At 35.5% G+C, this 24410-nt stretch overlaps 1 protein-coding gene across 2 annotated transcripts in view; it reads right to left on the bottom strand.

Annotated features, from left to right (window-relative positions):
* The window catches only part of CNBD2 (cyclic nucleotide binding domain containing 2), an 88974-nt gene that overhangs the window by 4879 nt on the left and 59685 nt on the right, over positions 1-24410 (bottom strand). Inside the window, exons 9-11 of one of the 2 annotated variants that reach the window (XM_074292535.1) lie at positions 22921-23089; positions 13347-13479; positions 7780-7943 (exon numbers count right to left, since the gene is read on the bottom strand). In XM_074292535.1, coding sequence (XP_074148636.1) covers positions 7780-7943; positions 13347-13479; positions 22921-23089 — 466 coding nt within the window. The remainder of the gene's footprint in view (positions 1-7779; positions 7944-13346; positions 13480-22920; positions 23090-24410) is intronic. The other variant, XM_074292536.1, reaches the window with a different exon arrangement.

Here is a 24410-nt window from a genome sequence, read left to right as displayed (position 1 = left end):
CAGTCGTCTTGATCTGTATCTGGCCACTGGACCCAGAGACTCTGGAAGGGAAAGTGAGGCAGGGGATCTTGCCAGCCCTCCCTCACTGAAATCCAGTTCACTTGAGTGTCATGGCATCTCCTCCCTGATGTCATGATCTTCAAGAATGAAGAACAAACAACAATAACAAAACTTTTTGCCAGTTTCAGAATTTTCAGCAAGGGCCAAGTTGGGAAAACATCAGAGGAAAAAAAGAAAAGCTCAGGACTACAGAAATCAGCAGTGCAAATTTTAGGAAATTTTTCAAGATCCCATTGAAATAAGAGCAGAAGAATGAAACTGGCATGCTTGCAGAACTGTGAACTCCACTTGAAGAAATGCATATTTCTTCCTTGGGGATTTGGAGTTGGTTTTTGCTAATGATTTCCAAGCTTAATTTCACAAGTTCTGGTATTCTTGTGGATGTAGAAAAGTTGCTAGAATCACATAGCAACCTTCAAAATGGAACAATTTAAAATTTGGATTTATATTGGGTTTAATAAATTAATTGGGGACAATTATTATTCACAACAGAGTCATTTTGGGTTCTGAATGTCAACTGCTGGTGTCACACATTCTTTGTAGCTGAGAGAGAAGACATAATAACTACTCTATTCTCTGAATACAACTAATTAGTTGCATTTACTAAATTTACTAAAAGTGAACTTTTATTATTAAAGGTGCCGATTAGGTGACAGGCATTGTACTGAGTACTGGGGTGGGGATACAAAAAGACCAAAGACAGTCAGTCCCCTGCCCTCAAGAAACTTACAATATAATTTTAAAAACCCAACATTCAGTAATTGTTATAATAGAAATGATGAGCAGTCACAACACCAATACTAGACATGAATACCAAGAGATTCAGAAAAGAAAAAAAAAAAGGAAAATTATCTTTATGTGCAAAAAATATTCATAGAATCTCTCTTCTCAGGGCAAAAAAGTTGGAAATTGAGAGAATGCCCCTGATAAGTGTTTGTGATAGAACATTATTGTTTATGGGAGATGATGAGCAGGATACTCTCAGAAAGAAAGAAAAAAAAAAAAAACACCTGGAAAGTCCTCCATGAACTCAAGCAAAGTAAAATGTATTGTATACAAAGTAATGGCAATTTTATGATCAACTGTGAGCAGCACTTATGATGAAAAATCCTATTCATACTCAGAGAAGGAACTGATGATCAACTGTGAGTTTTTATTTTCATTAGAGTGGAAGAGCTATATTTTCTTTCACAACTTGATTTTTATGGAAATGTTTTGCATAACTTCACATGTGGCTTCTTAATTTTGGGTGAGGATAAGGGAGAGAATCTGAAACTTAAAATTTTTAAAAACAAATGTAAAAATTTTTTTTTGTTTTGAATGCAACAAGGAAAAGATAATATTAAAAAAAAGATAAACAGACTGATTTTAGAAAAGCCTTGAAAGACTTACATGAATTGATGCTAAGTAAAGTGAATAGAATGAAGAGACATAACAACATTATTATGTGATGATCAATTGTAATGAACTTGGCTCTTTTCAACAAGAGGTGATTCAAAACAATTCCAATAGACTTGGGATGAAAAATGCTATTTGAATTCAGAGACAGGAATTCAGGACAATGGAGATTGAATGTGGATCAAAGCACAGTATTTTTACCTTGTTTTTTTTTTTTTTTCTAGTATTTTTTCCCTTTTGATCTGATTTTTTTGCACAATATGATGAATATAAAAATATGTTTAGAAGAATTGCATATGTTTAACCTATATAAGATTGCTTTGCTGTCTTAGGGAGGGGGGTGAAGGAGGGAGAGATAAAATTTTGGAACACAGAATTTTGCAAGGTAAATGTTGAAAACTATCTTTGCATGTATGTGAAAAAATAAAATATTTTTTAAAAGATTCAAACAACCTCTATCATAAGTAAATGGAACGGTTTTTCTGTTTAATTTGGAGATGTATTTCACTAGATGAATGTTATTATACTAGTCATAAGTTTTGTTTAGTGCTTATATTTTAAATTCATGAGATTTTAAAAAAATTAATGTCCATGAGATTTTTAAAAAATTAGTGTCATGTTTTTAAGGTTTTGTTATGCTGTACTTTCAGAAAAACATCATGTAAAAGTGATTTAGATTTTGGAATAATACAGTAGTTTGATTTCTTTTTAACATGAGGAGGATGGCTGTTCTTTGATCTGAATGCTATCATTTTATAAATTTGAACTTATCAGTTATTAGAGACTTTGGACTCTCTTGAGAAGGTGGATTTCCCTTCTCGGAGGTCTTCAAGCAGAGACTAAATGACTACTTATCAGATTTGTAATAGTTGGGGTACGGATTAGACTAGGTAGCTACTGAGATCCTTTCCAACTTCCAAACTTTGTGAGTCTATGAATTCCAACTTCAGAAAATATAGTAGGTAGGTTACATTCTTACAGTGTGGACTTATGAGAATAAAACTATTTTATTAGCAAGACAAAGATGTTATTTTTCTATTAAAATACTTCTCCCTTTTCCAGTGCATATCCATGTGAGGTTACATTTTCTTTATATACTTTCAGATAACATATTGCAACAGATTGAATCCAGAAGCAGGCCAATTCAACTGTCTGCTATAAAGCCAGACATTATAGAGATTTGCAAAAAAATATGCGTAATACCATTCTTCTCACTTAATTTTATTGTTTTGGAAAATATTTTATTCATAAAATATTGATGTTCACGGGTAATGGTTTTATTATTGTTTTTAATAAATTAATAAATATTTTTATCAGTTTTAATTTCTAATTGAATAAATATAAATAGATGTAACCCACATAAACTAAAGCTCTTTGGGATCTTTTAAGATAATCAAAGAGTTTGGGGACAGCTAAATGACACAGTGACTCTAGTCTCTAACTGGAGTTAGGAAGATTTAATTTCTGGAGTTCAAATCTGGCCTCAGACACAAGCTAGCTGTATGGCCTTGGGCATTTTACTTAATCTGTTTACCTCAGTTTCCTCATTTACAAAAAAAAGAAAAAAACAAACCTAAACTGAAGAAGGAAATGGCAAACTCCTGTAATGTCTTTGCCAAGAAAACCCCAAAGGGGATCATAAAGTGTTGACATGACTGAAAAACATCACCAACAACAGTCACCTTGAATTCCTGAAAAAGAACATTTTGACCAAAAGAGAAGTATTAGGGGAAAACAAACAAACAAACAAACAAAACTCTGGACTCGTACTTTAGAATGTAAGCTCCTGGAGGGCAAAGACTGTTTTAACTTTTGTTTTCTAACCCCAGCAATAAACACAGTATTAGACATGTAGTAGTACCTAATAAATACACTGATTGATTGGGCTTGGCGTTTAGGAGAGGGTCTAGGGTCTGAATTTATGGAACATTTAGGTCCTCATCATCAAATCATGGAATTTTAGAGTTAGAAGGTCAGCTTCTCTCTTGAACATACCATCTCCTCTGAGCTCATCCTGTGTTCTCAATCTTTTCACAGCCAAACTAGGAAAAGCTACCTCTATCCTCAGTCCCTCCATTGCCTTTCCACCCACTCACTCAATTCTCTATCTTTTGCAATCTGGCTTCCACACTCTTAATTCAACTGAAAATACTCTTTCCAAAGTTACCAAAGATCTCTTCATTAAAAAACCTAATGGTTTTTTATTCATTCTATCTTCCAGAATGCAGCATTTAATTCTGATTACCATCCTCTTCTCTAGGATACTCTCTGGGTTGGTTTCTATTTTACATTATTCTCTCAGTTCTTTCCTCCTACTTGACTGACTTCTGCCCTCAGTCTTTTTGGCTGGATCACTTACATCATACTCCCTATACTGTATCTGAAGGTTCTATATGCTCTTCTTCCTTCCATCCCTCCCTCCCTTTTTCTTTTTCTTTCTCTCTCTCTTTCCTCTCCTGTCTCTCCCTTTTTTTCCCTCTCTCCTCTTCTCCTCTCTGTCTCTGTCTCTCTGTCTCTCTCCCTCCTTGTCTCTACTCCCCTCACCTCATCAGCTCTTATAGGGTTTGATTTTCAGCTCTTTGTAGAGTCATACACACCCACACAGAGACATACACACCCACACACCCCCACACACACATACACACACACACACATACATACATACATATAAAACCTCCAGCTTTAGCAGATGATTCAAATATATATCCAGATCTAGCCTTTCTCCCGAGTTCCAATCAATTGGATGTCCCCTAAATATTTCAAATTCCACTAAGTCCAAAACAGTATCCATTATTTCCTCTCCTCAAAATCACACCTTTTTTTCAAACTTCACTATTTCTATCTAGAGTACCAGCATCTTTCTAGTCACCCAAATTCATTTCAGTTTTATCCCACATTCCTTACTCTTCCTTAATTCATAGGTCAAATCATTTGCCAAATTTTGATGATTCTATATCCCATAACTTATACATTCTGTATTATATATATTCTGAAGAGGGTGTGATATGAGGCAAAGATGAGTCTTGTAAGTTTCTTTCTCTCTCCCTCCAAATTGTTAAGGACGGATCCATGGCGAAAGAATTCGCCTACTCAAAGCTGTGACAAGAAAGGCTTTATTGATTAGGAAAAGAAGACCAAGATGTCTTGGTGGGCAATATGCTTCCAGAGAGAAGCCATATTGCAAAGGATAGAGTTTTGGAACTTCATTTTATACACAAATATGATCATAAAACAGAATTTGTATTTGAAAAAGACTTTTCTGCTTCCAGAGGATATGGAGAAGTTTGTATATCAAAGGAGTTTCTCCAGAGACTGTAACTCCTTTGAAGTTTGTATAAGAAAGGAATTTTTCTCCAGAGGACGTAAGGTTTTGTTGGTCATTTACATACTGGGCTATCTGCTTTTCCCTCATCATATTCTATATTCCATAATTATATCATCCTGTTCCTTCTTTGTTTCCTCTCTACTTACATAGCCATTACCCTAATTCATCAACCTAGTTCATCTGGTTGACAGAATAGCTGTCTTTCCCAATCTATCTTCTGCCCAACTACCCAAGTGATTTTCCTAAAGCAGAGATATGATCAGGTGATTACCTTATTCAATAAACTCCAGTGGCTCTCTATTACCTACAAGAGGAAACATAAATTGTTCTACTTTATTTTTCCCCCTGAGACAATTGGGGTTAAGTGACTTGCCCAGGGTCACACAGCTAGGAAGTGTTAAGTGTCTGAGGTCACATTTGAGCTCAGATCCTCCTGACTTCAGGGCTGGTGCTCTATTTACCATTGTACCATTTAGCTGCCCCAAATTATTCTACTTTCAAAGTTATTTACAACCTCATTCCAACTCACCTTTCCAGTTTTCTTATAAATTATTCCCTTTAAGAGATTCTAAATTCCAACCAACCTGCTCTTTTTTCTAGTTCTCATGCATAACACTCCCGCTCTCAATTTTGTGCCCTTATACTAACAGTCTCTGGTGGCTGGAATGTATTCCCTCTTGATTTCTGCCTCTTTAGATTCAATTTTCTTCAAAGAGCAATTCAAACACTATCTCTTACCTGAAGTTTTTTCTGATTTCCAACTCACCTCTTACCCACCCCAACTGATGCAGCTAAGTATCACACACAAGTATATATTGAAAATATATGTGTGTATGTCTCAGTCATGTCCGATTCTTTGTGACCTTATTTGGGATTTTCTCAGCAAAGATACTGGAGTGATTTGCCATTTCCTTCTCCAGTCCACTTTACAAACAAAGAAACTGAGGCAAGCAGAATAAAGTGACTTGCCCAGGATCATACAATTAGGAAGTATCTGAGGCCAGATTTGAACTCAGGAAATGGAGTTTTCTTGAATCCAGATCCAGCAATCTATCTACCTAATTGCCCCGTAGAGTCAAGAACACCTAGTTCAAATTCAGCCTTAAAAATTACATGACCCTGGACAAGTCGTGTAACTTCTGTCTGTCTCAGTATCTGCAACTGTAAAATGGGAGTAAATAACAGCATATACCTCCCAAGGCTGTGAGGACCAAATAAAATAACACTTGTAAGGAACAGTGACTGGCATAGAGTAATAGATACTTAATAAATGTTTCTTTTATTCTCCTTCCACTAAATTACCTTGTATTTATTGTGTATGTATATTACAAATACTTGTATAGTAATATATATATAAGTATATTAACACTTGGATATTTATATTCTAATGCTTAAATAAATACATATTTCCTTCAACAGACTGCAAATTTCTTGAGATTGGGAATTGGTTCATTTTTTTCTTTGTATCCCCAGTGTCTAAACAAAATGTGGGGACTCAACAAGTACTTGATTAATTTATCTTGTCCAAACTCCTTATCTTATAGACAAAGAAACAGGCTAGGAGAGAGAACAAACAAATGATTCCCAGGATCTAATAGTTATACCTCTATTAAAATACTGTACCTATTCTGGTCACATTTTCAATAAATTAGTAACTCACATAATTATATATATATATATATATATATATATATATATATATATATATATATATATATACATATATATGTTAATAACTCACATAATCCTATATATGTATGTATACAAACACACACACACACACACACACACACACAGATATCATCTTACAGAGCATCAGAGTGGTAAAGTAGATAAACTGGGCCTGGGATCAGGAAGATCTGGATGGCTATTATCCTTTAAAAATAAGAAAGCCATGCTTATTAGGCATGGTATCAAGAATTAGCAATTCTTGTAACTTTCTTAGTTCAAATCTGACCTCAGTCAAAGCTGACTCTCACTGTGTGATTCTGGGCAAGTCCCCTAACCCTGTTTCCCCCAATTTCCTCACCTGTAAAACAAGCTAGAGAAGGAAATAGTGAACTATTTCAGTAACTTTGCCAAGAAAATGGGCCATGCAGGACTAATGAGAAATGGCTCAACAACAACAATAATAGCACTTTATGGTTTACAAAGAGCTCAGAACAACCCTGTGAGGAAGGTAGTGAAAGCATTTCTTTAGAACCTCAAAAAATGCCATCTTTTTTCAGTGTGGGTACCCTCTACCCACACAAATAATAACCTTTTATGATTTAGTAAAGAGTCTTTTAAAGCTTCTGTAGCAAGAAAATTCATCAGGTTGGCTGGCACTAAATAAAAGTATTAATATCCCCAGACAAGGCAATAGATGAAAAATTGAAAGTCAAGCAAGCTGTTCAGTATCACACAGCTAGGAAGGAATAGAACCAGGAATCAAGGCATAAAACCTGAGTTTCATTACTCTAAACCCAGTCAATTTAAACACACACACACACACACACACACACACACACACACACACACACACACACACACCTGTACACTAAAGGTTAAATGTTAAGTTGAGATAGTCTGGGTAAACGAAGACTGGTGACTGAATTACTAGTCATTTGTTCCTTTTACCCTTCTAATGAGGAAAGAGGGTACTTTTGTTGTTGTTTGTTTTTAAAAGACTTTTCCATAGCTTGCTGGGACAACTAAGTGATGCAGTAGATAGAGCAAAAGGGTTGCAATCAGGTATCTCCAATTCAAATCCAGCTTCAGATACTTTCTAGCTGTGTGATCCTGGGCAAATCACTTAATCCTGTTTGCTTAAGTTTTCTCATCTATAAAATGAGCTGGAGAAGGAAATAGCAACCCCCTGCAGTATCTCTGCCAAGAAAACCCCCAAAAGGCATTGCAAAGAGTCAAACATGACTGAAAATGACTCAATACAACAACATATCTTGCTGGTTTCCAGGATGACTTTTGGGTAGTCACAATCCATTCCCAACACTCACCTGGGATAGGTAATCTGCAGGTCTTTCAGTTTTCCTTTAGTCTCAAAATCTATAAATTCATCAAAGATGTCCTTTCTCAAGCGAATAATCGTGGTTCCTCTGCTTACCAAAATCAAACTTCGCTTATCCTGCAAATTTTCGGGAATGAGGTGTTGGTGCAAGCCCTAGAGAAAGAAAAACTATCACTTCAAGTCACAAACAACAGAATTTTCTGGCTTTCAAGAATCCTCCCGAGGTCACTTTATCCTCCTAGCTTTCTGGACATTAGTCCCCTTCTCATTCCAGAGCCTAGTACTGTGTCATGTACAAAGTAGGTATTTATAAAATGGTAAGTGGGCAATTAAATCTATGGTAGTAAGACCCAAAAAGTGCAGAATTACCCTCAATTGCTCATCAATATATAACTATCTAAAATTCATCCCAACAATCCTTCTACAGCTTTCCTTTTTACAAAAAGAAACCTTTTATTTTTTTAAATTATTGAACTTTTATTTTTATATTTCTTCCTCCCACTGAAAAAGAAAAACAAAACCCTTAAAACAAATATGAAATAGTAAATCAAAAGAAAGCCCCATTTGGGCTATGTCCAAAAATGTATATCTCATTCTTATTTAGTCTATCACCTCTCTGTCAGGAGGTAGGTATCCTGCATTATTGGTCTTCTGTAATACTGTTTCATCAGTGTATTGATCAGAGTTGTTAAGTGTTTCAAAATTGTTGGCTTTTATAATGTTGTTACTGCATACATTGTTCTCCTGATTCTTCTCATTTCATTCTATACCAGTTCGTACAACTCTTCCCAGTTTTCTCTGAAACCTCTTATTAATGTAGTTTTAATTCAGTTTTATTATCTTTCCAGTTATAAATTCTCTGTCCTTTCTTGACCCATTGAGAAATCAAGAAAAACAAAACCATTACAAATATTTATAGCTATATATCCTACCCTTGATTATGTTCCGAGATAGAAAAATTAAAAGAAAATATTCTTCAATCTGCACTCTCTTTCTGGGTGGATAGCATGTTTCATCATGAGTCCTTTGTGATGGGTTACTGTGTGGATCAGTTACTGTCTTTAAGAGTATCTTTACTGTATTGTTGTATAAATTGTTCTCTGTTCTGCTCCCTTCACTTTGCATCAGTTCATAAAAGTCATCTAACATTTTTCTGTAATAATTCAATTTCATCACTTGTATTGTATAACAGTATTCTACCCATATCATATAACATAATTTCTTTAGCCATTCTCCATTGGTTGAGCACTCTTTGTTTCCAATTCTTTGTCACCATAAAAAAAAGCTACTATAAATATTTTTATACATATGAGTACTTTTCCTCCTTGATCTCTTTGAAGTATCAACCTTTTAGCAGTATAGTTGGGACAAAGGGTATGTACAAACTAATAGCTTTATTGGGCATAATTACAAACTTCTCCAGAATGATTGGACCAATTCACAATTCAATCAAGACTACACTAGCAAACCTATTTTCTCACATTTCCTCCAACAAATATAATTTTCTTTTTTTTTTTGTCATTTTAGATAATCTGATGGATATGAAATGGCACTTCATTATTTTTTAGCCAGAGTAATATTCTATTACTTATTAGTCTCTAATATCCACATCTTTTAACTGTTCTATCATCCCCTCTGCTCTCCCTTAACACCATAGTGTGGTCCTTTATCCTTGAAAATCTTTCTCCTTATTCATTTTCCATACACCCCTTGCCAAGCCCCACCTTGGTTACCCCCACCCTCTGACTTTTCCAAGTCTATCCTATGTTATTCTGGACTCACATTGGCCCTGAAAAGAGCATGGTAATCTTTCTATTTTCTTCTGGCCGACTATCTCAGTCTTCACTGAAGCTCTTCCAAACTTTTTTTTTCCTCTTAGAGCCTTATCTTTCTCTCCTCCTCTTCAGGAAAGGACATTGTTCTCTATTTTCTAAGAAAATTAGGTCCAGCTATCATGAACTTCTTCTGCCCACCATCCTCTCATCTAATTTACATTTAACCCAACGTTATTAAATTTAAATAGAAACAGGGCCACTAAAACAAAACCAAGGATCCCTTCAGGCCATATATTGATTTAGAAAACCACATATCAACATTATGTATGTTTTCTTGTATTATCATTTATTTTGTTAAATATCTCTGATTACTTTTTTATTATAACTTTTTATTGACAGAACATATGCCTGGTAATTTTTTACAATATTGTCTCTTGCACTCACTTTTGTTCCGACTTTTCCCTTCCCTTCCTCCACCCCCTCCCCTAGACGGCAGGCAATCTTATATGTGTTAAATGTGTTATAGTACATCCTAGATACAATGTATGTGTGCAGGACCATACAGTTCTCTTGTTGCACAAGAATTGGATTCAGAAGGTAAAAATAATCTGGGAAAAAAACCAAGAATGCAAACAGTTCATGCTCATTTCCCAGTGTTCCTTCTCTGGGTGTGGCTGATTCTGTCCATCATTGATCAATTAGAACTGAATTGGATCTTCTCTATGTTGAAGATATTCACTTCCATCAGAATACATCCTCATACAGTATTGTTGTTGAAGTGTATAATGATCTCCTGGTTTTGCTCTAATTACATTTTAACTCTGGTTCTGACTGCACTTTGAAGTGTTGTAAGCCACATGTTCAACAGCTCTGTTCTACATTACCTCCTATTTCTCTCTTCTTTGATGTCTCTGAAGAAGTGACCCTTCTTACGGTGATTCTTTTCCCTGTGCACTTCATTTTATCCCTTCTCAGCTTTTCTGGGATCCTGGCCCTTTGATCATTTCTTTTTCTCCTTGTCCTTAATTTCTCCTTATCAATTGGAGCTTCACCAATTACCAATAAATATGCCAAGTCTCCCTCATCTTTAACAAATGGTCATTTGATCCTGCCATCTTCTCAAGTGATTTTCCTGTAATTTTCCTCCACTTTCTAGAAAGGAAAATCTAGAAAATTACCTGTGACCCTCCCAGTGACCCCAGTAATCTGCTTCCAAGACCCCACCACTCAATTGAAACGTTTTTCTCAAAGTAACATTACCAATGATCTTATAACGGATATATCTGATGGCTTGCTCTTTTTGCTTTCCATGATATCATTTCATCAAGAAGACATCTTTATAGTTTTTGATGATGTTGTCCACCCCCTTTTCTCCTGGTTTCTCAATGATACTGCTTACTAGGTAACATACATAGTAGATAAGAGTACTGATCCTGGAGTTAGGAAAACTCATCTTTCTGAGTTTAAATCTGCCTCAAATACTAATTAGTTGTGTGAGCCTGGGCAAGTCATTGTCTCACTTTCCACAACTATAAAATAAGCTAGAGAGGAAAATGGCAAACCATTCCATATCCTTGCCAAGCCCAAATGAGATCACAAAGAGTCAGACATGCCCAAAAAATAACTGAACATCAACAACATAAATAATATTTGATTAATGTCATCATTCCTTCTAATTTTCCTATTTCTATTTAGACCAGAACTCCCTTTTGCCCCCTAAGTTCAATACCTTGGAGTCATCCTTTTTTTTCCCTTTCTCTCTCCTTTCATTCATTATTTCTAGACAGTGGTCAAGTATTGTTAATTCTACCTCAATAAATCTCTGATATCCATCTCCTTCCTTCCATTCACAGGGCTACCACCCTGATTCAAGCTTTTGTCACTTTCTGCCTCCCATAGTCTTCCCAAATGGTCTCCCTACCTTTAGAATCTCTCCTTTCCAATCCATATCAATAGCTTGATATTTCTACAACAAAGGTCCAACTAAATCACTCTTGATCCAGAAGCTCCAACAGCTCCCTATCACCTCTAAAATAAAATACCAGTGCTTTGGATTTAAAGTCTATCATTATCTGACTCCAGCCTATCTTTGCAGACACTTCACATAATTCCCTTCAAACACATAATGTACCAATCGAGATAATGTATTTGCTCTTGCCCATATGTGAGTATTTCATCTCTATATCTTTCTAATATGTTCTCTATGTCTGAAATAGTCTCCTTCTTCACTTCTTTTACCTTCACTTCCACTTTTTGAAATAATCACTTCATTTGATCACTTCCCAATCCCCAAGAAACCTTTTCCCAAGCTCTCCAGCCTAGGTTCATACTCCCCAACCCACCCCCAATTGTTTTGTATTCACTAGATATATATTTTGTATATATATATATAGATATATAGTTTGGATTGGGTGACCCTGAACAAATCCCTTAATTCTGTTTGCCTCAGTTTCTCCATCTGTAAAATGAATTGGAAAAAGAAATGTAACCCCTCCAGTAGAGATATCCTCCAGTATCTTTGCTAAGAACATCCAAAATAGTGGATATAACTGAAATGACTGAACAACAACAAGGTATTGTATAGGATAAGCAGTAGCTGACCTTGAAGTCAGGAAGACAAGAATTCAAGAATCACTTCTGAAACTTCTGCCTGTATGAACTTGGGCAAATTACTCAACTTCTCTGCACTTCAGTGTCTTCATCTTTAAAAAAATTTTAAATTATAAAGATATAAAACAGAATTTCTCCTAATTGAAAACCAAAAAATGCATGAAAGGGAGTAATAATGTGGTTGGAATCAGGGTGTGGCTTCCCAGCAGGCAGAGTGGGGACCTTTAAAGGGGACATAATTCACTTACATGTGTAATAATAATTTACATTTATAGAACAATTCATAAAATTTGCAAAGTAGTCTATCTTATAAGAACACTGTGAAATGAGTAATGTGAACAGTGTTGTTATTATTTATATTTTATAGATGAAAAAACTGAGGCTTGAAGTGACTTCTGAGGCTAAATCTTGAAATTGTTGTGCCACAGTTCCCTTTTATTGTCCTGCCTCAGTTTCCCTAATTGTCCTGCCTCAGTTTCCTTAATTATTCTGCCTCAGTTTCCCTAATGGTCCTACTTCAGTTTCCACAAGTTGTTCTGCCTTGGTTTCCCTAAATTGTCCTGCTTCGGTTTCCCTGGTTGCATCCCCCTTTCTGCTCATTAGAATTGAGATAATTAGGGCTATGGAGATCTGACATTCCAGAAGGTAAGACTCCAGATGTCCTATCTCAGATACCTAATTGGCATTGTTTATATCTCTAAGTTTCAGATTTCCTGGCTCTAGTTGGACACTTCCTTCATTCCCAGTTAGTAAGAATTTATGGTCCTACCCCCCATCCTGTCAGAATTGTATTGATGGTTCCTACCTGGAGATTCCCACTCATGAGTTTTAACTCCTCCCCCTGCCTTTGTTTAGCTACCCAAGGTTGGAGCCAAGGGTATATATTTCATGGTAAAGGGACATTCCCTGCTGGATGCTTTGGCCATCAGCCCTGGGGGCAATATGACAACAGCGAGATCTCTCCCTCTCAGAAATACAAATAAAATATTAAAAACTCTCTAATCTCTATCTTGCCTCAGTTTCTCCAGCATTACAAAATGTAGCCCACTGACTAAATCCAATCCTCTTTTCACACTATGGGACTCTGCTTTCTAATGGGTTCCAAAATTTGCAATTACAAACAGTGCAGTGTTACTAGTAGCTGGACCCAGGACCCAGGTAAATACTTTACCAGAATACCACCTGGCTCCAGGGTGTGAATCTTCACATAGACACCCACCACAGCCTCCTGAGGAAGTGGTCCAAATTCTGTCATCACCATGGCACAGGAGACAGGGGAGGAATTGGCCCCAATCCTGAAGCATCTAAAAATAGAAGAATTCAGGGAATCTTTTGTAAGAGATTGAATGTCCACTTGTGGTGCTCAGGAGGAGTTGAGAATATTAGGTGACTCAGTCAACAAGCATTTATTAAGCAATCTTTATTGATCATTAACCTTTCTCCCTTCCAAGAGAATTCCCACTTAACCGGAGTTCACAAACTAAGTTTTTACCATGAAGAACCCACTTCCATGAATAACCCAAGGAAACAGAGCTCTGTTCGTAGTATGTAGAGTTGGTAGTATCTATTCAAATTACCTTGTATTTAGCTATGTAAATTTTGTCTCCTATTGCACAATGTCTTTAAGGGTATTTTAAAAAATTAATTGGAATGGTAATTATTATTAATCATCAGAAAAGTTATGGGGAGCAATGGATAGAGTTGGAATCAGGATGACTTATCTTCCCGAGTTCAAATCTGGCACACATTTACCATATTGACCCCAGACCTTATTTCAGTTTCCTCATATGTCAAAATAAGTTAGAGAAGGAAATGGCAAATCATTCCGTTATTTTTGCCAAGAAGACCCCAAATGGGGTTATGGAGAGTCATGACAATTAAAAGGAATGAATAACAGCAACAACAAATTGTTAATCATCAAAACATCAATAATCATTTATTCAGTGATAAAAAGTGATAATAGACTCTGCCAGTCCATTTTGTCAACAGAGGAAAACAAAGATAAATCCACACGGTTTATATTCAATACAAATGTTCTTGGACAAGGATTTCTTTCTTTTCTTTTCTTTTCTTTTTAATTTTTTTTGGGGGGCCTTGTTTGTTTTTTCTCCATCTTGTATAGGGTAGGCATTTAATAAATGCTTGGTGAATTAAGTTGAAAATCTTCAAGTCCCCATCTCAAAGAAACCTTCAAGTTAGATGTGGACAAAGTACAAGGATAATCCCTTTCCCCACAGGAAGAGACATGCTCTTATCACAACAGGAGAGATGGAGGTTAGACCAGAAGGAAAATGAAACAAGGGGGCAGCTAGGTGGTGCAGTGGATAGAGCACCAGCCCTGAATTCAGGAGGACCTGAGTTCAAATCTGATCTCAGACACTTAACACTTTCTAGCTGTGTGACCCTGGGCAAGTCACTTAACCCGAACCTCAGGAGGAAAAAAAAAAAAACAAACATGAAAGTGAAACAGTTCACAATTCAATTAAACAAGGATTAACTAAGCACTTCATACTGAGGCAAAACATTTCACCTCTCTAAAACTCAATTTCCTACTCTGTAAAATGGGGATAGAAAAACTTGTAACACCATGCACATTGTAACATTCTTCCCACAGGGATGTGAAGAAAGCAGTTTGAGACCTTAAGGTAATTGACCAATCAATCAATAAGCATTCATTAAATACCTACTATGTGCAGGGCATTGTGCTAAATTCTGGGGATTGAAACTAAAATGAAAAACCTTCTGTATCCTCAAGGAACATATATTCTACTGATGGATACTCTAACTGGTAACCTAATGACTTTCTTTCCTGGAAATTTCCAAGGTTAGTAGCATCTATTTCACAGCAGGAGGATGAAGAGCACTGCTTTTAGAGTCAGAGGGCTTAGGTTCAAATGTAGACTTTTTTTTGTTACTTTGGCAGGCCCCTCCCTTCCCTGGACATCAGTTTCCTCATTTACAAAGTGAGGGATATTGGCCAAAAATGATCAATCTAAGATCCTTTCATTCCAGTGTAGTATAAAAATAGTTCAAGGACCCAATTTTACTTATGTAGGCACTGATTTCACCAGTGTAAATCACATTGCATTACAGATACAGCTTAAAATACATAATCTTTGTGAGTTTGTCACCTAGAAATTTAAAGCCTTTCTACATTGTTAGGACTGATAGGAGCTCATGCCCCATTGGTATAATTAAGGTAACACACTAGATCTAAGTCAGGAAGTAGTTGTTCATTTATTTTAATCATTTCCAATACTTCATGACCCCATTTGGGTTTTTCTTGGCAAAGATACTGGAAAGGTTTGCCATCTCCTTCCTTCTCCAGCTCATTTTATAATTTTTACATTTACATTTTACCAAACTGAGGCAGCAAATAGGGTTAAATGACTTTTTTCAGGATCATACAGCTAGTAATTATCTGAGGATGATTCTAAGTCCAGTGAGTCTATCCATTTGGCCACCTATCTGCCCTGGACTCAGGAAAAGCCGAGTTCAAATTCTGCCTCAAACATTTACTAGCTGCATGATTCTGGGATAGGTGATTTGCTCACTCAGACTCAGTTTCCTCATCTATAAAGTAGAAAAAAATAGTAAGACCTGCCTTATGATGTTTTCGAATCAAATGAGATAATATATGTACATTCTTTTGCAAATCTTAGAGCTCTATATAAATGGTAGCCAGCTGTTACAGTTTTTAAGAACCCAGGGTCATGTGTACACTAGGATGAGTCAGCAGAAGACCAAAGTGAAATCATTGTTATAATCATCATGACTCCCATTTTCTAATTCCTAGCCCATGCCTGAAATGTAGTAGTTGCTTAATAAAAGCTTATTGATTGACCAATTGCCTTAAGGTTGACAAAATGCTTTTCTCACAACTATCCTGTGTGGTGGCCACTATAAGTATTTTTATTCCCATTTTATAAAATAGAAAACTCAACCTCCAGAAAAGAAGTGATTTTCCCAAAGTAATACAACTAGTAAAGTATTGGAGCCACAATTTAAACCAAAGGCTCTGCTGACTCCAAGTTCTGTCCCTGCCACATACCTTTTCCCACTAGAGCTCATTGCCTTTAACTCTACTAGTTCCCCAAGAATAAAGATCTGGAAGTCATGGAGTCACTTCTCCTTTGTGTGTTTCATTTTCCTAGTCTGTAAATGAGGAGAATAATATTTATTAACAATGTACTAGAAAATTCTTGAAAAATAAAAAGTTATTATTAAAAAAAAGTTGAAACAAAGAAATTATTTTTTTAAAAATAAAATTCTTAGGATTGCACATATTTAACTTAGATTAACTGCTGTTTTGGGAGGAAAGGAAAGGGGAGAAATTGAAACTCAAAAACTTATAAAAAAGAATGTTGAAAAGTATTTTACATGTATTTGGAAAAATAAAAGACTATTGAGAAGAAGAAAAAAGAAAATTCTGAATTGTTCTCCTTTTCTCCTTTAGCTTCCTCAGATAAAGAAAAGACAGCCATGCCCTCGGAATCCATGGAGTCCCAGCAGCATCTTGGGAACCACCCCCCCCCACCTTGTTGAGAGAAGAAACTGCCCTATCCACTATCCAGATCAAAAGATAATTAGCCTAAAAGTCACCAACATCTCAGACAATGTCCATGAAGGGATAATCTTGAAAAAGATTTTGTCACTTAAAAGTAACTCGGCCAAAAAATCCTATTCACATTAAAAACTGGTATAGTGTGAAATATTTTAATGCGGTGTTAAACTACAGTATAAGGGGCAGCTAAGTGGCGCAGTGGATAGAGCACCAGCCCTGAATTCAGGAGGACCAGAGTTCAAATCTGGTCTCAGACACTAAACACTTCCTAACCCCAGCCTCAGGAAAAAAAAAAATATATATATATATGTATATATGTAATTTGATCCTTAAAACCACCCTGAAAGGTAAATACTATTATTTTCCACATTTTAAAGATGTGAAAACTGAAGCAAATAAGGGTTAAGTGACTTGCCCAGGATAATTTAATTAGTAAATGTTTGAGGTCATATTTGAACTCGGGTTGTCCTGGCTCCAGGACCAGCACTCTATTAGCTTGGCCATCAAACTGCTTCTGCTTTCTGTAACTTCCTAAAAGACAACAAAAATGAAACATTTTTGCCCTCAGATAGCTTGTTATCTGTCAAAATTTCAGATTAATGGAAGGAGGGAGCAATTGTTGTTGATTAGTGATTTTGTCATGAGAATATAGTTAGCAAATTCTGAGAGAGGAGGAAAGGAATGAGTTTAGAACATCACTAAGTGATAGGAGACTCAATTGTCTGATTATCTGTTGGATTTCTCCATCTCTCCCTCCTTCCATCTCTCTCTCCCTTTCTTTCCCTCTCTCCCCTTCTCTGTCTCTCTCTCTCTTCCCTTTCTTTTCCTTCCCTCCTTTCCTTTTCCTTCTTCTCTCCCTCACCTTCCCTTCCTCCCTGTCTCTCTGTCTGTATGTCTGTCTGTCTCTCTCTCTCTCCCCCCAAATAGGAGAAAAGATAATATTATTTTAGGTTTCTTGATGATAAATTCATTCTTAAAAAGCTAGAGAAACCAGAGAAGCCATTATTCTGAATCTAATTCTGACAATGAGGGGATCCTTGAAGGAAAGTTAACCAATCTATTCTGGGATCTGTGATAGAAGCCAGGAAAATTAGAAGTAATTTGAAATGTATTTTAGGTTTTGGGAGATGAGATTTTAAAGGGTTCAGAGGAGTATTAAGTCAGATATCATGCCTTAAAATTTCACAGAAAATGTCACCTCTGGAGAGATGAGGAAAAATGGAAGAAGAAACTAAAGACATAACAAATAATTTTAATGATGAGAAAAAGTCAAGTTAACAACAAAAAAGGATCAATGTGGATAACACAAGGAACTCACTAACTTCTACTTTATTATTTTTATTAATTTTTATAACAAAAATCCACCTTTTTCTCAGTCCTTTCTGAAAATGCAAAAAAGACAAAACCTTTCTCTATAAACATAAATAATCAAGCAACACAAATTCCCATATTTAATTTAAATTCATTTAATATTGATTACATGCCAATTGTTCTAGGTATTAGGGGTACAAAAAGAGTTCCTGCCCTCAAGAAGGAATTACATTACAATCTAATGGAAGAGATAACATATAAGCAAATGTTATATAGCACACAAAGCAAATTATATACAGAATAAGTAGGAAATAATTAAAAGAGTGAAAGCAATGGAATTAAGCGGGGTTAAGGGAAGCTTCCTCTAGAAGATGAGATTTTTTTTTTCAATTCAATAATTTTTTTATAGTAGTCTTTATTTACCAGATATATGCACGGGTAATTTTACAACATTGACAATTGCCAAACCTTTTGTGAAGATGAGATTTTTAAGGAAGTCAGGAAGATCACTAATTGGAACAGAGAAGGGAAAGCCTTCCAGGCATGGGGGACAGCCAGAGAAAATTTCAGATCCCAGAAATGGAGAAATAGATTAGTTATGTCTCTCAATACACACATATATGTGTATGTAGGTATCAATCTGCACTCTGATTCCAACTTATACTTTAAAAAGACATATAAACTGGGTCTATAACCCAAAGAGATCATAAAAGAAGGAAAAGGACACACATGTGAAAAAATATTTCTACTAGAAATTGAGTGGATGCCCATAAGTTGGGGAATGGCTGAATAAGTTAAGATATATGAAGGTAATGGAATATTATTGTTCTATAAGAAATGATAAGCACGCTGATTTCAGAAAAGACTTACATGTACTGATGTTGAATGAAGTAAGCAGAACCAACAGAACATTGTACACAGTAACAAGATTATATAAGTAACAATTTCAATGGACTTGGATCTTTTCAACAATGAGATGATTGAAGGCAATTCCAATAGATTTATGATTGAAAAATGCCAATCACATGCAGAGAGAGAATTATGGAGACCAAATGTGGATTGAAGGACAGTATTTTCACCTTTTTTTGTTGTTGCTGTTTATTTTTTCCTTTCTCGTGCTTTTTTTTCCTCTGATTTTTTTTTGCACAGGATAAACATGAACATATGTTTAGAAGAATAACACATATTTAACTTATATCAGATTGCTTGCTATCTTGGGGAGGAGGGAAAAGGGAGAGAGGGAGAAAAATCTGGAACAGGGTTTTTCTTTTTTTTTTTAATATTTTATTTTTTTTATTTAGAATTTTTTCCCACAGTATATATGCATGAGTAATTTTTTTTACAATATTATCCCTTGTATTCATTTTTCCAAATTATCCCCTTCCTCCCTCCACTCCCCCCGATGACAGGCAATCCCATACATTTTACATGTGTTACAATATAATCTAGATACAATATATGTGTGAAAATACCATTTTCTTGTTGCACATTAAGTATTAGATTCCGAAGGTATAAGTAACCTGGGTAGATAGACAGTAGTGCTAACAATTTACATTCACTTCCCAGTGTTCCTTCTCTGGGTGTAGTTATTTCTGTCCATCATTGATCAACTGGAAGTGAGTTGGAAGATCCAACATCTTCTTTATGTTGAAGATATCCACTTCCATCAGAATACATCTTCACACAGCATTGAAGTGTACAGCGATCTTCTGGTTCTGTTCATTTCACTCAGCATCAGTTGATGTAAGTCTCTCCAAGACTCTCTGTCTTCCTCCTGCTGGTCATTTCTCACAGAGCAATAATATTCCATAACCTTCATACACCATAATTTCCCCAACCATTCTCCAACTGATGGACATCCATTCATCTTCCAGTTTCTAGCGACAACAAAAAGAGCTGCCACAAACATTTTGGCACATACAGGTCCCTTTCTGCTCTTTAGTATTTCTTTGGGATATAATCCCAATAGCAGCAATGCTGGGTCAAAGGGTATGCACAGTTTGATAACTTTTTGGGCATAATTCCAGATTGCTCTCCAGAATGGCTGGATTCTTTCACAACTCCACCAGCAATGTATTAGTGTCCCAGTTTTCCCACATCCCCTCCAACATTCATCATTATGGAACAGGGTTTTTCAAAAGTGAATATTGAAAACTACCTTTGCATGTATTTGGAAAAATAAAATACTATTAAAAAAGAAAAACATGCAAATAATATACAAATAAACACAAATAATTTAATAAAAGTAGGATATGAAAAAAATGATATGTAAAAAATAAAATATGTCTAGAAAATGTAAAAGACTGAAGCAAGAACAGGTAATAGAGAATGAATACACAAGCCAGGAAAGTCTTACAAAGTTGTCAGAAATCTTAGAGACATCAAGAATGAGCTAAGGTTGATGAAAAATGATAAAAAAAAAATTATAAAAGTACAAAAAAACCTCATCTTTTTGTTGATATCTTTCATTTTCATATCACATTAATTTTCTTTTTTGTACTAAGTTTATTTTTAATACACATTGCTTTATGAATCACATTGGGAGAGAAAAATCAGAGCAAAGGGGAAAAATCATGGGAGAGATTTTTTAAAAACAGAAAAGAAGTGAACATAGTATATGTTGATTTACATTCAGTCTCCTTAGTTCTTTTTTCTGGATGCAGAAAAAGTCCAAAGGCTATTGGAATTGCTTTGGATCACTGAGCTACTGAAAAGAACCAAGCTTTTCATAGGTGATCATCGCAACTTCTTGCTGTTATTGTGTACAATGTATTCTGGGTTCTGCTTGTTTTGCTCAGCATCATTCATGTAAATCTTTTGAAGCCTTTCTATATAATCAGCTTGTTCATCATTTTTTATAGAACAATAATATTCCATTACCTTCATGTACCACAACTTGTTCAGCCATTCTCCACTTGATGGGTATCCACTCTTTTTCAAATTCTTTGCTACCACAAAAAAAAAGCTGCTACAAACATTTTTCTACATGTATCACATTAATTTTTAAATATATCTCACCCTTCTCTCCTATTTAGCAAGTTGTTCCTTGGAACAAAGATCAAAAAAGGAAGATAAGAAAAGAAAAGAAGATAATAAAACTAGCCAACACATCAACCTTATTTGGCAGTATATATAATCACTATTCTCCACAGGATAATTTTTAAGCTATCCTGAGGGAAAGAAGAAGATTAAAAAAAAAAAAAAAAAAAAAAAAAAGATTGGATCCTGCTGCCTGAAGCACTGATAATAGATACTAGAGAGAAGTCTGGCCTACTGAATCCTTTTTTTTTTTTCTTTTTTCTTTGCCAAAAAAAAAAATTATCTTTAAACTGGAAATGGCAAAATAAAAATGGCTACTAGGTATATGAAGAATAACTTACCAAGACATACTTGGGACTTCTATGACTACTATTACAAAAAATTTTTATCAAAATAAAGGAAGGCAAATAATAGGGGAGATTATTCTATTTCATGATTTAGTCATACTTATGTAAGGAAAAAAAATGATACAAGCAAAACTCATTTACAGATTTAGTGCTAAACTGATTAAACTACCAAAGGTTTGCATTTAGAATTAGATAAAATAATGATAAAATTCATCAGAAGAAACAAAAGGTTATATGTCTCAAGGAGAAAAAAAAGTAGAAATGAAGGCGACCTACTATGACTATACTATTAAGAATTAACAAAACTATCTGATGCTGTTTCAAAAAATGAAAAAGTTGATCAGTGGAACAAACTAGGTAAGCAAAACCCAGAAGCAATTTAACATAGATGTCTAGTGTTTAATAAACCCAAAACCACTTTTCCCTATTCAGGAAAAGACTCCTAAAATTAAAAAAAAAATTGCTTGGAAAACTGCAAAACAATTTGAGAGGAATTAAGTTTACATCAGTATCCTAGAGCCCACACCATAATAAACTCTAGATGGATTTTTGATTTAAATATAAAAGGTCACATCGTTTTTTTTTAAATAGAGAAGAATGGAAGGAGGTAACTTGCACAACTATAACTATAAAAAGATTCTCAAACAAGCAAAAGGAGAGAGATGATCATAAAAGATAAAAGAGATAATTCTGATTACATAAAAAGTAAAGACTTTTACATGAACAAAATCAATGAGGCTAGAATAACAAGGCAATTAAATTGGGGGGATAAGAAAATCCTTCTTTTTCATACACTCAATGTTCAAAATGGTCATCTGACCCTGAACTTGGTGTTTATCTTACACTTCCATGCGTTTTTAAAGGCTTTTCCTGTACTTGGAATGCAGCTGCTCTTACCTACCCCTTTGAATTCTTGATTTCCTTCCAGACTCCGGTGAGGTGTCATCTTCCATAAGAAGCACTTCCTGATTACCATCAATGTGAGTTCTCTCTTCCTCCTTAGACTGTATTGTATTTACTTATCTGTACAAATATAATCCCATCCCAACTCGGTACAATATATCTATCAATAGAATGCATCCTCTTTGAGAATTGGATTATTTCTAGTTTTGTTTTTCTATCCCTAGCACCAAACATAATGCTTTGCACATAGAAGGCATTTAATAAATATTTATTCAATTGAATCAGCAAGTCCCTATTTTCCTAATTCATTATCTCCTGATGGTGTTTCAAAGGCAATACTTATACGTGCTAAATCCAAGTGCAGAGAAGCTGTTTTAAAGAGGGGACTAGTTGGGCAGCTGAGCAATTGGGGGGGATTTCAGGTAGGTTCCTTCTAGTTATGAGACTTTAGGGCTGGATGCTTCTTTGTGAGGTAGTGCTTCCCACCTTTTCCTAACTGTCTCCTCCAAGAAAAACCTAGCAATCTCATGTCCTTCCCCACTCTGAGCCTGGAGCTTCCATGTTCCCCAAACCCTACTCACTTGTTCTGTGAATTTAATTCTTCAGTTGGATTGTCTTTATTATCTTTGAGACTGTCAGATTTTTCTTTCTGCTTAATCTTCTCCATGTGTGCCATTTTCAGATTACTGAAGTCCAGTACTGGGTAGGATTTGATTTTATAATCTCTAAACCTTTTCCGGGGTGATCTTTCTGTAAGAGAAAACCATATTTTTCTAAGCAAAACATGCAGTCATCTTTGATTAGTGAGTGGGTTTCCATTAAGATTGTTAAGTTTAAAATTTTTAAGTGCTTTTTAAAAATCTTTCTATGTAAAAAAGACAAGCACAAAATGGAAATAAGACATGCAGAAAATAAGCTGTTATAAATACATTGATGCTTTGACAGATTGGCATTTTCATCAAAAGGCATACTTCCCTCCCCTGGTATTGATTGCAACCCATTCTTTCCTCTAATCTTGTGCAGCTCTTGTCAATGTCATTCTGGGCATCCTCTGAGTGGCTTGTTCACCCAACTTTCTAGAGAAGTCTTTGTGTCTCTCCCTCTTCCTCTCCTTCTCCTTCTCCCTCCCCCCCTCCCCCCCTCTCTTTGTTTCTCTCTCTGTCTCTATCTCTGTCTCTGTCTCTGTGTGTCTTTCTGTCTTTGTGTCTCTATATCTCTCTGTCTCTCTCTGTCTCTGTCTCTGTGTGTGTCTTTCTGTCTCTGTTTCTCTATTTCTCTGTCTCTGTCTCTGTATCTTATCTTTGTCTTTGTCTCTCTAGGTATGTGTCTCTATCTCTGTCTCTGTGTCTCTCTGTCTCGCTCTCTCTGTCTCTCTTTCTCCCCTCTCTCCCATCTCTGTCTCTCTCTTCCTTCCTCCCCCCCATTAAGAAGAAGTCTCCATTTTTTAACCCTTGATACAAAACCTTCTCTCTTTTTATTTTTGTTCTTTAATTTTTTTATTCTGATCTTAATACCAAATAAAACCAAAATTTCCAAATGCAAGGTAGGGCAAAAAAAAAGAGATTGTGCATGAAACCCTGAATTTCCATTATACATAACTTGTTCTTCCTTTCAACATAAGTGTGGGAGTGAGGGACAGCTAGGTGGTATAGTAGATAGCATACTGGGTCTGGAGTAAGAGTGACTACAGTTCAAATCTGATCTGAAACATTTATTAGCTATGCGACCTCTGAGTCCCCAACCTCTTTTTGCCTGTTTCCTCATCTATAAAATGGGTATAATAACAGCACTCACCTCCCAAAGTTGTCCAAAAAAAAAATCAAATGAGATAATAATTGTAAAGTGCTTAGCACACACCTGGTACATAAGTGCTATATAAATATTAGGTATGATGATGATGATGTTACTTTCAAAGCTGACCTGCTTATCTATGTCTCCTTTAATCTTCCTTCTGTTCTTTTCTGTGCATTTTTTTTAATGCGTCAATAAGTCTCTATAGAAATACATATCTCTGATGACATTGTTTTTATTCATTAATATTTTGCTATAAATATAGCTGTAGGGTTAGAAT

Source organism: Sminthopsis crassicaudata, chromosome 2 (assembly GCF_048593235.1).
Source record: "Sminthopsis crassicaudata isolate SCR6 chromosome 2, ASM4859323v1, whole genome shotgun sequence".
Lineage (NCBI taxonomy): Eukaryota > Metazoa > Chordata > Mammalia > Dasyuromorphia > Dasyuridae > Sminthopsis > Sminthopsis crassicaudata.
The sequence above is the reverse complement of the archived record's forward strand: the minus strand, read 5'-3'. Positions and strand labels throughout refer to the sequence as shown.